The sequence below is a fragment of the Salvelinus alpinus genome, chromosome 5, assembly GCF_045679555.1.
Source record: "Salvelinus alpinus chromosome 5, SLU_Salpinus.1, whole genome shotgun sequence".
NCBI lineage: Eukaryota > Metazoa > Chordata > Actinopteri > Salmoniformes > Salmonidae > Salvelinus > Salvelinus alpinus.
In genome coordinates, this window is record NC_092090.1 from 81979160 (window position 1) to 81991939 (window position 12780).

The 12780-nt window shown below is 42.4% G+C and overlaps 1 protein-coding gene across 1 annotated transcript; it reads left to right on the plus strand.

Annotated features, from left to right (window-relative positions):
- Positions 1-5954: 5954 nt before the first annotated feature.
- On the plus strand, positions 5955-12123 carry LOC139576989 (phosphatidylinositol polyphosphate 5-phosphatase type IV-like). The gene is made up of 11 exons (XM_071403666.1): positions 5955-6091; positions 6689-7594; positions 8531-8654; positions 8792-8889; positions 8976-9100; positions 9310-9429; positions 9770-9877; positions 10038-10199; positions 10364-10479; positions 10588-10724; positions 10912-12123. Exons 2-11 carry the CDS (start codon positions 6744-6746, stop codon positions 11042-11044), a joined length of 1974 nt encoding a protein of 657 aa, XP_071259767.1. The 5' UTR covers positions 5955-6091; positions 6689-6743; the 3' UTR covers positions 11045-12123.
- Positions 12124-12780: the final 657 nt, after the last annotated feature.

Genomic DNA, 12780 nt, shown 5'->3' on the forward strand with positions numbered 1-12780 from the left:
AAAATATCAATGTCTCCCTCTGACCCTACCTAATCACGTCTGTGCTGCATTACTGTTGTGCTATGGGGTTTTAGCAACTCTGGCCCTTAATGAGGTTTATGTGTTATGTTTTGTCCCCCCTCCTCCTACTCAGCTGTACAACACACTGAGTAAGAGGGAGAGTTATTTATGATGGCTGGGCTTTAGCTACATCAAACCTTCTGCACTCCTACACCAAGCGAATTATCCTCTCCCCACACATGAATCATTGCACTGCACCACCTAAAGAAAGAAAGAGATTAATTTCTCTCTCTTTGAGCGCATAATTCAACATTAACCTCCTTCATTAGTGTAAATTGGAGTGTGTGTGTTGGTCGGCAGGAATGAATGCCCTTGATGTCGATAATCCGGTTTTCACACAGGGTTTGGCTGCTGTTTTCATCCACTGGGCTTAACAATATTGTTCTAATGTTGTAGTACAATAGTTTTTGTCTGACCATGTGACCTGAGCTGACTTTTTCCGGTCAGGGAGGGAATAATGTAGGAAGTAAAGATCATCAATACACACACTCCGTTAGGACAACTGACACCTCTTTTCCCTGAAATTTGAACTGGTCACAAGGTAAATATCAATCAACAACATCCCCTCTGGACATCGTAAGATGCTCGATTCACAAGGGTATACCTTGCAAAGGTAATTCCAAAGCTATGTGGTTAGACAGGTTCGATTTCATAGGTTTGATTGATTTCGGTGGTTCTGTCAATATGTGTAGTCTACATAATGTCACATTACAGGTGTCATATTTGTTTTGAACACCATTCATGTAGGTTACTCTCAACATTGGGTTTCTTTTGGAAAAGCCTATATGTCTGACTACTAATATCACACTGTCCAAGGTCATACAGTAAGTATTACATGACTCAGAAGAGTGTCTCTTTACTTCTGACCAAAGCACAGCCAGTCTCAACACTCCAACTCCATTATAACATTTCATTTCTTACCTCTGATAAAACAATACGTCTGGGTCCCAGTCCCCACACTGGTCCGGAGTTATTAAGCATATGTCTCATTTTCCATTTCAGTTCACTGATACTATAAGAAGTGCACACAAAAGCACTATTTTCACTTCTATTCTAAAAGTCTAATGAGGGGATCAAATATAACTGACACTCAGAGAAGACAAAGAGAGCGTGGCCCTCTGTGCATGATGGGGAGAACAATGCAAGGGGAATGTGCCGTGGCTGCAGAGGTAGGAACACTGAATGCAGATTGGCCTGTAATGAGGGATTAAGGTGGTATTATGGGCCTTTATTAAGATGTTTCTGATCCTCATTAGACAATCTCATATCAGCACATTGATTCCCGCTCGCTCGCTCTACTCTCTCTCCCTCTCTCTCTCGCTACTGCACTGCTGTACAGCATGTACAATATAGAAGTTAAATGAAAAACTTTGTCCTTTTCTTGTGGAATGTAGTGTGTGGCAGCTAGTGTGAGTGTGTTTGTGTGTTTGTGTGTGTGAGACCACTGATCTGTGCTGCTCTGTTATTGTTTTCATAATGAGAAATGGGCAAAAAGGAAATGTACAGTCTGGAAAAGATAGAAGAAGACATCAAGTGACCGAAGTCAATATTTAGACTGCATGGCAACTTTGAATAGGAGTCAATCAAATATTGCTGATGTTAGCATCAACAGCATTTGGTTGACTCCTATTCAAAGTTGCCAAATAATATATTCCAATATTTATAGAAGTCAGCACAAGTTTACAACATGACACTACAGACACAATGTTTAAAATTACAATTAGTAATTTTACAACTTTCTCTGAACCATGGTTCCTGACAAAAATATGACTCCAAAATCTATGAAAAATCTACAATATGATTCAAAGAATGGATCCACAGTTCCAATGTTATATGAGGGAAGGTGGATCAGCTGTCTCTTGGTGAGAGGAGATCTGTATCTGCAGGTATACTAGAACAGAAGATTAAGACAATGGAAAAGCCATTCCGTGAGCAGGCCCTGATAACTTTTTCATTGTTAAACTTGATAGGTATCCCTTGAGCTTTCAGATCCTTTTCATTCCCACGCCTGACCACCCTGTACTCCTGTTGCAACATGCAGCTGCCAGTTTCACCAAGGCTCTCTCTCTATGTGGCAGCTCTATAAAATGTGTCTGGAGCAATCGGAGAGAGAGGCAGGTCTGAACACAGTCCTGTTTGGGATTCAGAGTGGAGACGTTTGGGTCCACAGCAACAGGCTATGTGTAGGTGGTATTCTCAGACATGGCTGAACTTTGCAAAGGGGTAAATCCATTTGAATTCAATCACTTTTTGACAGCACCTCTTTTGATTAGAACAAATCCTTCCATACATATTTGCCCACTGTAGAAGTGCTCAGAATGTGATTTTTGGACCTGTATGCCAAAATGTTCAAGAGATAAAAGGTGCTCAAAGTTGTCCTATTTTGCATACCCCACCATACCATGAGATATCCATGTCTTCATCACTGGAAAAGATCAACGGTTGAGATTGATATAATTTAATCGTTTTCAAACAGGGTTGTCAAACTATTCTATAATTTCTGGAAGAAAACATATATACACTAAACAAAAATATAAAACGCAACAATTTCAAAGATTCTACTGAGTTACAGTTCATATAAGGAAATCAGTCAATTGAAATACAATCATTCGGCCCTAATCTATGGATTTCACGTAACTGGGAATACAGCCTGATCAACTCTATGTGAAGTAGATGTGTCACGCTACATGAGGAAAGTATTCCTTATTTTATTATTTTATACAGGGTATTTTATTCCACCCTGTATTCAAGAGAATGTTGTCTCAACTGAGGGTGGGCATAACACAAAAACCTTTGATAATGTAAGTAGGGTCTAAGCTGCAACATATGTGAAAATGAAAAAATCGGAGTTTACAAATTTTTTGATTATTGACGTTAAAGGTAAAAAAAATATTAAAAAATAAATAAATACATATATATATATATATATATATATATATACGGTACCTGATAATCCATCCACCTGACAAGCTGCCTCCAACGTTGTTTTAGCAGTTCGTCCAACCGGCCTCACAGCTCACAACACAAAACCTGAGATGATATGAAATAGGGTCGAAGCTACAACATTTGCGAATATGAAAAAAACTGAGTTTACCCATTTTTAGGTAATTGACGTTAAAGATTTAGTTTGAAAACACTGTTTGTAGGCTATTAAATTATATCCAACTCAAACGTTTATCTTTTCCAGTGATGAAGACATGGATGTCTCATGGTATGGTTAAGGGTATACAAAATGGATCAACTTTGAGCACCTTTATCTCCTGAATGTTTTGCCATTCAGGTCCAAAAAGTGACTTTCTGACCACTTCTTCCATGGGCAAACATGTATGGAAAGTTTTGTTTTAAACAAATGGGATGCTTTCAAAAAGTTATTGAATTCAAATGGATTTACCAAAGGGTCATTCTCAATAGTAGAGATGAGGAAGCCTGGTCCCCCAGATCATTAGTGTCTACTGTACATAATTAGCTCTGGTATAGACGCTTCAGAGTTTATAATCATTTAGTGACATCATTGGGAGACTTTTTCAAATCAAATCAAATTGTATTGGTCACATACACATGGTTAGCAGATGTTGTTGCGAGTGTAGCGAAATGCTTATGCTTCTAGATCACAACAAAACCTAATACACACAATCTAGTAAAGGAATGGGATGAGAATATATAAGTATAAAATATATGGATGAGCAGTGACAGAGCGACTAAGATGCAATAGGTAGTAAAGAATAGATAGTGAAGGATACAGTATATACATATGAGATGAGTAATGCGAGATATGTAAACATTATTAAAGTGGCATGATTAAAGTGACTGGTGTTCCGTTTATTAAAGTGGCCAATGATATCAAGTCTGTAGGTAGGCAGCCGCCTCTCTGTTCTAGTGGTGGCTGTTAGATGGCCTTGAGATAGAATCTGTTTTTCAGTCTCTCTGTCCCAGCTCTGATGCACCTGTACTGACCTCGCCTTCTGGATGGAAGCGGGGTGAACAGGTAGTGGCTCGGGTGGTTATTGTCCTTGATGATCTTTTTGGCCTTCCTGTGACATCGGGTGTTGTAGGTGTCCTAGAGGGCAGGTAGTTTGCCCCCGGTGATGTGTTGTGCAGACCGCACCACCCTCTGGAGAGCCCTGCGGTTGTGGGCGGTGCAGTTGCCTGTAAAAGATAGAGAGGGTTTTAGGTGACAAGCCAAATTTTTTCAGCCTCCTGAGGTTGAAGAGGTGCTGTTGTGCCTTCTTCACCACGCTGTCTGTGTGCGTGGACCATTTCACTTTGTCAGTGATATGTACACAGAGGAACTTAAAACGTTCCACCTTCACTGCTGTCCCGTCGATGTGGATAGGGGGGTGCTCCCTTTGCTGTTTCCTGAAGTCCATTATCATCTCTTTTGTTTTGCTGACATTGAGTGAGAGGTTATTTTCCTGACACCACACTCCGAGGGCCTTCACCTCCTCCCTGTAGGCTGTCTCGTTGTTGTTGGTAATCAAGCCTACCACTGTAGTGTCGTCTGCAAACTTGATAATTGAGTTGGAGGCATGCTTGGCCACGCAGTCATGGGTGAACAGGGAGTACAGGAGAGGGCTGAGAACGCACCCTTGTGGGGCCCAAGTGTTGAGGATCAGCGAAGAGGAGATGTTGTTTCCTACCTTCACCACCTGTTGGCGGCCCGTCAGGAAGTCCAGGACCCAGTTGCACAGGGCGGGGTCGAGACCTAGGGTCTCAAGCTCAATGATGAGATTGGAGGGTACTATGGTGTTGAATGCTAAGCTGTAGTCAAAGAACAGCATTTTTAATCTTACAGCGATGAAAGAACCATAGAATAATTTAATAAGATTTATATGGAAAGAACAGTGTTTACTGTGCACAGATGTCCTAGATTATGGAACCCACTATTGTCAAGATTCTCAGAATCTCTCTACCTTAGCCATCTCGCTTTCAGCTGTGAGAGGGAACCATGAAATGCAACGATACCAAATAGGAGCAGAGTTGCATGAAACTTCCATCTGCTCTTTGCCAGGGTGTGACTCACTGTCAGAGAGTTTGCCCACCCACAGATAAAGCACTGTAATTCACTGGAGAACACTTCTGTGCTGTAGCATCATTGAATGAGAGCTAGTAAACATCTTAAACATGAGTGAACACAGGAACATAACAGTTATCAAACACCTCAGATAATGTTATGTGTATTTACTCTGGGTAAACAGCCTCGTTGACCTATGGTGAGGCATCACATTGTAGATGTAAAAGCCAATAATTGAGTTGAATCAGATGTATTTCATATTTTATTGTGAATCAAGCAGGCACACTTGATGCACTTACATAGCCCTATAAATGACACCTTCTGGTTAAAAGTGTGTGTGTGTGTGTGTGTGTGTGTGTGTGTGTGTGTGTGTGTGTGTGTGTGTGTGTGTGTGTGTGTGTGTGTGTGTGTGTGTGTGACAAACAGACAAGTATATTTTGTAAATCATCACAGTTGATATACCTTACTTACTAATACTGTAAGGAGGTACATAGAGGATACATTACACACACACTGTTTTGTATGTGGCTGTGAGTCAGAACAGTTTCAGTATATTACACACAAACAAATTACAATGTTTTTTTTATGGTGGAATAAAGGCCTCGGGATTCTAAACAAAAATCACTCCTGCATTCAGAATGTTCAAACTAAAACATGTTGAGCTTATCACAAGCTCTCAAAATCCAAGGCTTATACTCACTCTAACCCACTATAGTAACTCCACACCTTGAAACCACCCCAAAATAGCTCACTAAACTAAAGGGTTTGCCTATGTTAATAGCCTTATTATTACCATAACTACCACTACTGCATTTGTAGTAGGGGGCGCTACAAGTACAATGCAAGCAGCATGTGTATTCACGGTAACAAAAACTGTTGTCAAGCGTTACTAAGGAAGTGGAAAGTTTGCTTAGCGTTCGGAGCTAACCAGCTAAGCTAAAGATAGCTAGCTAGCTACCTCAATAACGATGTATTCTCACAACCCTGCAATGGACGAAACGTGATTTTGCTCTCCCCCAGGTATCTAACGATAATCATTTGATTAAATGAAGCGTCATGTCTAATGCATTTGTCTTTCCCAGACTGCCAGGTTCCTAGCTAACTAGCGTTCTGCTGTCATAGATTAGCTAGCACACAGCTAACATTAGTTACGTTTCTCAAGCTAGATTGGACGCATAGTAAGCATTAGCTAGCTATCTCTGCTAGCAGAACCCATAACTAGGAGCATAACATGTTAACGATGACGTAGCTATCTAGTTAGCTAGCCTTAAAGGTGATCAGCTAACGTTAGCTTAGCTAGCTAGTAAATGTAGCACCCAGTTAACGTTAGCTAGCTGCCAACAGAGCTGCCACTTTCAGGCAGTAATTTAGCTAGCTAGCTAGCTACCTACCGATAATGAGTCAACCATATGTGCAGTTTACTAGCTAACGTTAGCTAACTAGTTAGTTAATCAAATTAATCGTGCCTAATGATGTAATACCTATCTTAACGTTATACCTTGTGTGAGATCAGTAACAGGGCAACATATTTTAAGGAATAGAATTGAGCAATCAAAGATAATTATACATATTATCAATCAATTCTCAATAATAGTAGCTAAAGTAATTGTTTTCTAGATGATCTCCTTCTAAGCAAATGGAGTCCCCATGCACCTAGAAGGTGCAGCCTGCTATGAGAATGACTGAGAATGGGGAGGACAGCAGCCCCTCTCAGCCCGTTGGTGGAGTGTTACCTGGTGGAGTTCCTGGTGGGAAGGATCCAGGAGGAGTAAGTGGTGACAATAGGCCTGTGAACCCCACTACAGAGGACAACAAAACCACAAAGCTCCTCAACAACACCATGAAATTCCCTCAGGATGTACGAGACCAAAGCAGCAAGACCAGTCCCTACCAGCCCCGACCACCCCTGCTGCCAAAGCCCCCTGCACTGTCAAAGGGAGGGAACAGTGATTCGGTGGAGGAGAAGGTGAGAAGCATGAGACTGAAGAACAGCCAGGAGAGTCTGACCGACCCAGCTGAGACCGGTTCCTCCACAGAATCTCTTAAGGAGGACTCAACAGTTACAGGTGTGTTCACCTTGAGCGGTGCTGCCACCTTGAGGAACGGACAGGGCTCTGTCGTTGGACCCCAATCGGCTCCATCAGGGTCCCCCGTCTTCAGAGCCAGGGGCCAGAGCCTTTCAGAGTACGAGCGGGGGCCCCACGACCACCACAGTGACCCTGCAGAGCAGCGAGTGAGGTCCTCCAAGGTACGCCTCGCTCCCTTACAGCCCTCGGGTCCATTTCCTGCTCTGGAGCAGAGCTTGGCTTCCGCATCCTTAAGGACGGCTAATCGGATTGACAGGGATTGCGTGGATTATGGCATTGTGCCGGGGAGAGCTGGGCCGGAGAGGCTGCAACTGCACAGGAACCTGAGCGACAGCCGGCTTCTGGATAACATGGTGTCGGACAACATCTCTGTCAACTCCATGAAGTCCACCTTCAGCGTGTTGAACCCCATCAGACCCAGGGATGTCAGGAACAGGTATTTTCACAATACTCTCATTCAGGATATCCTCTCCAGATTACTGACCAGATACCTACTGCAGGAGCCTTCTCTACCTGTATTGGATCATTGACTCTGGTATCAGAGTGCTATTAGAAGTCTTCATGGCTTTGATGCTGTATTAGATTAACATTCTGTATCTAAATACAGTGTATATAGTATCCTTTGAATGTTTGATGCACCTCTAAAATGAAGATAGCCAGGCTTCGGTGATATTCCATTGCATTGATAACGAAATGCACTTCCTGTGATGTGGCACATGACATCCCATGGTAAGAATTGATGTGGGCCTTGAGTTAAATATGCCTGTATTCTGCATGAAATACAGACCGGCATTTGAGCTATTGTAACCTACTGTGAACAGTCTCACAGTCACCATGAGCTTTGAATCGTAACCAAGAAGACTATGCTGCAGGCTAAGGCTAATTATTACCATGGCACATCTGCAGTTAGAGCATTAGCATTGATGTGTGCTCTCGCAACACTGGTGTCAGCTATACTTTAATGAAGGCCTCAGGCTTATGCTATGTAAGTGCTCATTCAGATAGAGGAAAGTGTCAAGTGAATCAGCATAGCTTTTGCCACCATTCAGGGAGCAAAGATGGGTCTCAGTACGCTACACACATCATGCCTCAGCAAGGAGCTGTTAAAGGAATCTGGGGATTTATCTGAAATGTTTCAGTGCGATATCAGCTATGGAAGAAGCCTATGTTTTGAAATGTGATTCAGCGCCAATAATATGCAGCCTTCTTTAAATTGTGTGTGTGTGCATGGTACTGACATTTTATAATGTAGTCTACCAGACATTTTAAATGGGTTTGGTTCAAAGTAGCCAATAATATTTCCAATCAGGAAAAAACTGTATCTATACCTCCCGTTATTAGCCTAAGTGTTCATTTCCTCATTGTGTTCCAGGAGTTTTCTGGAGGGCAGTGTGATGGGTAGTGGTGCCCTGCTGGGGGCTGAGGAGCTGGACCGCTACTTCCCAGAGAGGAGAGTTGGCATCTACATAGCCACATGGAACATGCAGGGAGAAAAGGTGGGGCCGCTCCTACTGTTTACCATTAGGCCTAGAGCATGAACGTATGTTTCTACACATTCTACACTCACTCTTTGATAACGTGTGTCCTGGTATTCTGGTATGAAGGAAAATGACCGCTTCCATATGCTTTTCAGGGACTTCCAAACAACCTAGACGATCTGTTGCTCCCGACGGACTCTGAATTTGCTCAAGACTTTTACATCATCGGAGTCCAAGAGGGATGTCCAGACCGGTATGAGATGACTGTGTATGAGTGCATAATAAAATGATATCAGTGAAGTCTTCAGTACTCTATGCTGATGTGTGTCTGTGTCACAGGAGGGAATGGGAGATCCGTCTTCAAGAGACTCTGGGGCCGTACTACGTCATGCTCTACGCAGCCTCCCACGGGGTTCTCTACCTCACTGTGTTTGTCAGGAGGGACCTCATTTGGTTCTGCTCAGGTCTGTCCCAAATGGCTCACGACATTTTCAGAGGAAAATGAATCAGTCCTTTACCATCAACAAATCTCAGAATGTTGTCCCTTATTGAAATGTTGTAAGAGAGGCAATGTTATAAGGTGATCTCTGGCTACCTACTGAATATTTTGTGTACAGTACATTATGTGATTTGGTCCCTCTCTGTACCCTGTAATTATCGGATCTCCTAACAGAAGTGGAGCATGCCACGGTCACAACACGCATCATGTCTCAGATCAAAACCAAAGGAGCTGTGGGGATCGGCTTCACCTTCTTTGGCACTTCCTTCCTCTTCATCACCTCCCATTTTACCTGTGAGTGACACGTCTGTTGTTCAGGAAGTGATGTCAATACATGATGTGAATGTAAACAGGAAGTGGAAAGCCTTTGGATACAGTCTCACTACTAACTAGGGGTGTATTCATTATGCCAATGTTTAGTCTGTTGCTAAATGTTTTGCAACAGAACCCGTTTACTCCAAATGGAAAATGTTTTGCAACTAAAACAAGTTTTTATTGGACAAATTCTGGTAGGTCCCTCCCAGTTTCATTCTGTTTGCTCTGTTTACTTCTGTTTGGTTTTTAAAATATAAACGGTTTCCATTGCAAGACGTAATGAATACACCCTAGGTCATTTAATGTCCTTGTTTTCTAGCTGGAGATTCCAAAGTGTACGAGAGGATTCTGGACTACAACAAAATCATTGAAGCACTTGCTCTTCCTAATGGTCTTCCAGACACCAACCCTTACCGCTCCACATCCTGTACGTACTCCTCAAGACAATAGTTGTTCATTGCAGTATTGCTGTTACATCTAGAAGAGCATGCTTATTGTGTGATGAGAAATGATGGTATTTCCTTCATGCAACAAGTACTGAATAAAAACACCAGTGTAAATGTACATTTCTGTTTCATATCTTTCAGCGGATGTGACAACACGGTTTGATGAGGTTTTCTGGTTTGGGGACTTTAACTTCCGTCTGAGTAAAGATCGTGTGGGGGTAGAGGCCATTCTAAACCAGAACCCGGGTGTGGACATGGGCCCTCTGCTCCACCATGACCAACTCTCCAAGGAAATGAAGGATGGTATGTCTACATGGAACAAAACAATATTAACACGAAGAACCAGACAGGTTTAGGCAAATATTACATGTATTATATTGTGAATGATATCTCAAAATGTATTGTTACCACGCTCACTGTGACAGATATTTCAAAATATAATACAAATGTATTATGCTCTGTTCTAGGTTCCATCTTTAAAGGCTTCCAGGAAGCACCAATTCAGTTCTTCCCCACCTACAAATATGATGTCGGCTGTGACATGTACGACACCACCTCCAAGCAGAGAACTCCCTCATACACAGTATGTGTCAGCATCAGTCATACCCTGTGTCATTCGTTCAAGCAAGCCTCTTTTTTTAAATATAATATAATATACATTTATATTTTACTGTTCCTCTGTGTGCTATAGGACAGAATACTGTTCAGGAACAGGCAGGTGGATGACATCAAAGTGATAAAGTACACCAGCTGTTCAACGATAAAGACGTCAGACCACCGGCCTGTCATCGCCATGTTCCAGGTCAAACTGCGTCCCGGCAGAGACAAGTAAGTCCCACCCCTTCCTCTCAGCTGTTCCAGCAGCAAGCTTTTTTACACCTCTCATGTACACTGTAGTACAAATAGTAGTAGTAATAGGTGTCCAAAAGTGCAGTCAATGAAAATCTGAGTTTATCTAGAACAGTTTGTTAATCCTGACTTTTATTTGTTGTTCTCTGTCTGGTGTGTTTCCCAGTATTCCTCTGGGAGCAGGCCAGTTTGACAGGAGTCTGTACCTGGAGGGCATCAGGAGGAGGATCACCAGAGAGCTGAAGAAGAGAGAAGCCATGAAGAACCAGGGCAGCAGCACCATCTGCTCAATCTCCTGAACCTGGACCGGACTTGACTGGACCGGTCCTCCCTCCAGAATCACTCTGACACAGTCGTGAGGGACAAAAGGGAACCAGTCTTTTGTTGCCACTTCCAGCCCAGTCTGTGTGTGGGTCATGGAAGTCACAGAAACTGATCTGTGAGCACCCCCTACTGAGAGCTGTTGGAACTGTCACTCATGGTTTATGGGGGGCTGAGGTTGTAGCTGTGGGGCTGTTCTTGAGGGCAGGGACCTTGAATTAATGACAGATACCAGCCTGCAGACTCAGCAGTTAACTGGTCTATTTATACAGCCCTTCCACAAACAAGACTGAGCTGAGGAACGTGCCATTGAAGATGACCTTTTAGTTAGTCAGTCACATCTCCATCTGTGCGCTGGCTGGCTGAAGCGAATGCTTTATGTAAACTGTACTTAAAAAAAAAAATTCTAATTGTTTTATTTAACAAGCCAGGTTGATATGGGCTATGTAATGTCACCTTTTTTTACTTGGTGTAACAGTATTCAAAGGCCTTGTAAATGCATTTTCATCAAACAGTTCTTACAGATGTTTAATAGTATACATCACTTTCAGTTGATATACCAAAGCTCAATTCACTCCAAAACTTTTGTGTTTTTCGTGGATTTACTCAAAGAAAAAACGAACCAATGTGATTTCACAGAAATTGACTTGTTATTCGTATCAACTTTATAGGAAATGTCAGTGCTTTTGGTGTTGCTTTGATGCAAATGCATTCCCTGCAAGTACGGTACTTATTGAAATAACTTAATACATGGTCTTTTCTGGCATTGTATAATACCAGATGTATGAATAATATCTTTCAAATATTTAACTTATTTACATATTGTATAATATCTCACATAATAGATACAGAATCATATTTTGCAATGGTGATGTTGATCGTGTTGGAGGGGTTTGTTTGACTGTACTCTGGTTCATTGCCTTAATGTCATCTGTCTTGACTAAATGAAATACACTGTCATGTAACTTATTCAAAAATTACTTTCCATAGCATTTATTGTGCTAACGAAGGGAAGATAATTCATTTTGTTCTTGCATGAAGATCAATGGTTCTGGTGTAATGGTGAATCATGAGTTGTCATTACGCGCTCATGGCAAGTGCCTGTGATCTGTTTTGTGATTTCCTCAGGACTCCATATCTGTGCATCTTTTATAACACATGCTTTGTGATGTAACATCACATAAAAAAATGTTTGGTATATTTGTTATTGGTTTGTTTTATTTAAAAAATGTAGCCTTTGTCATCTGAAACAACACCTCCTCTTCGCTGATCCTCAACACTGGGGCCCCACAAGGGTGCGTGCACAGCCCCCTCCTGTACTCCCTGTTGACCCATGACTGCGTGGCCAAGCATGCCTCCAACTCAATCATCAAGTTTGCAGACGACACAACAGTAGTAGGCTTGATTACCAACAATGATGAGACAGCCTACAGGGAGGAGGTGAGGGCTCTGGGAGTGTGGTGCCTGGAAAATAACCTCTCACTCAACGTCAACAAAACTAAGGAGATGATTGTGGACTTCGGGAAACAGCAGAGGGAGCACCCCCCTATCCAGATCGATGGAACCGCAGTGGAGAAGGTGGAAAGCTTCAAGTTTCTCGGCGTACACATCACTGACAAACTGAAATGGTCCACCCACATAGACAGTGTGGTGAAGCACTGCCAACAACGGCAAAGCTTTCCAGAGGGTGGTGCGGTCTGCCCAACACATTACC

Bases quoted from the DNA above. Each gene is read 5' to 3' on its own strand.
- LOC139576989 (XM_071403666.1), top strand. From the start codon at position 6,744: ATGAGAATGACTGAGAATGGGGAGGACAGCAGCCCCTCTCAGCCCGTT. The intron at 7,595-8,530 runs GTATTTTCACAA...ATTGTGTTCCAG, and splicing joins CCCAGGGATGTCAGGAACAG to GAGTTTTCTGGAGGGCAGTG. The intron at 8,655-8,791 runs GTGGGGCCGCTC...TATGCTTTTCAG, and splicing joins GGAACATGCAGGGAGAAAAG to GGACTTCCAAACAACCTAGA.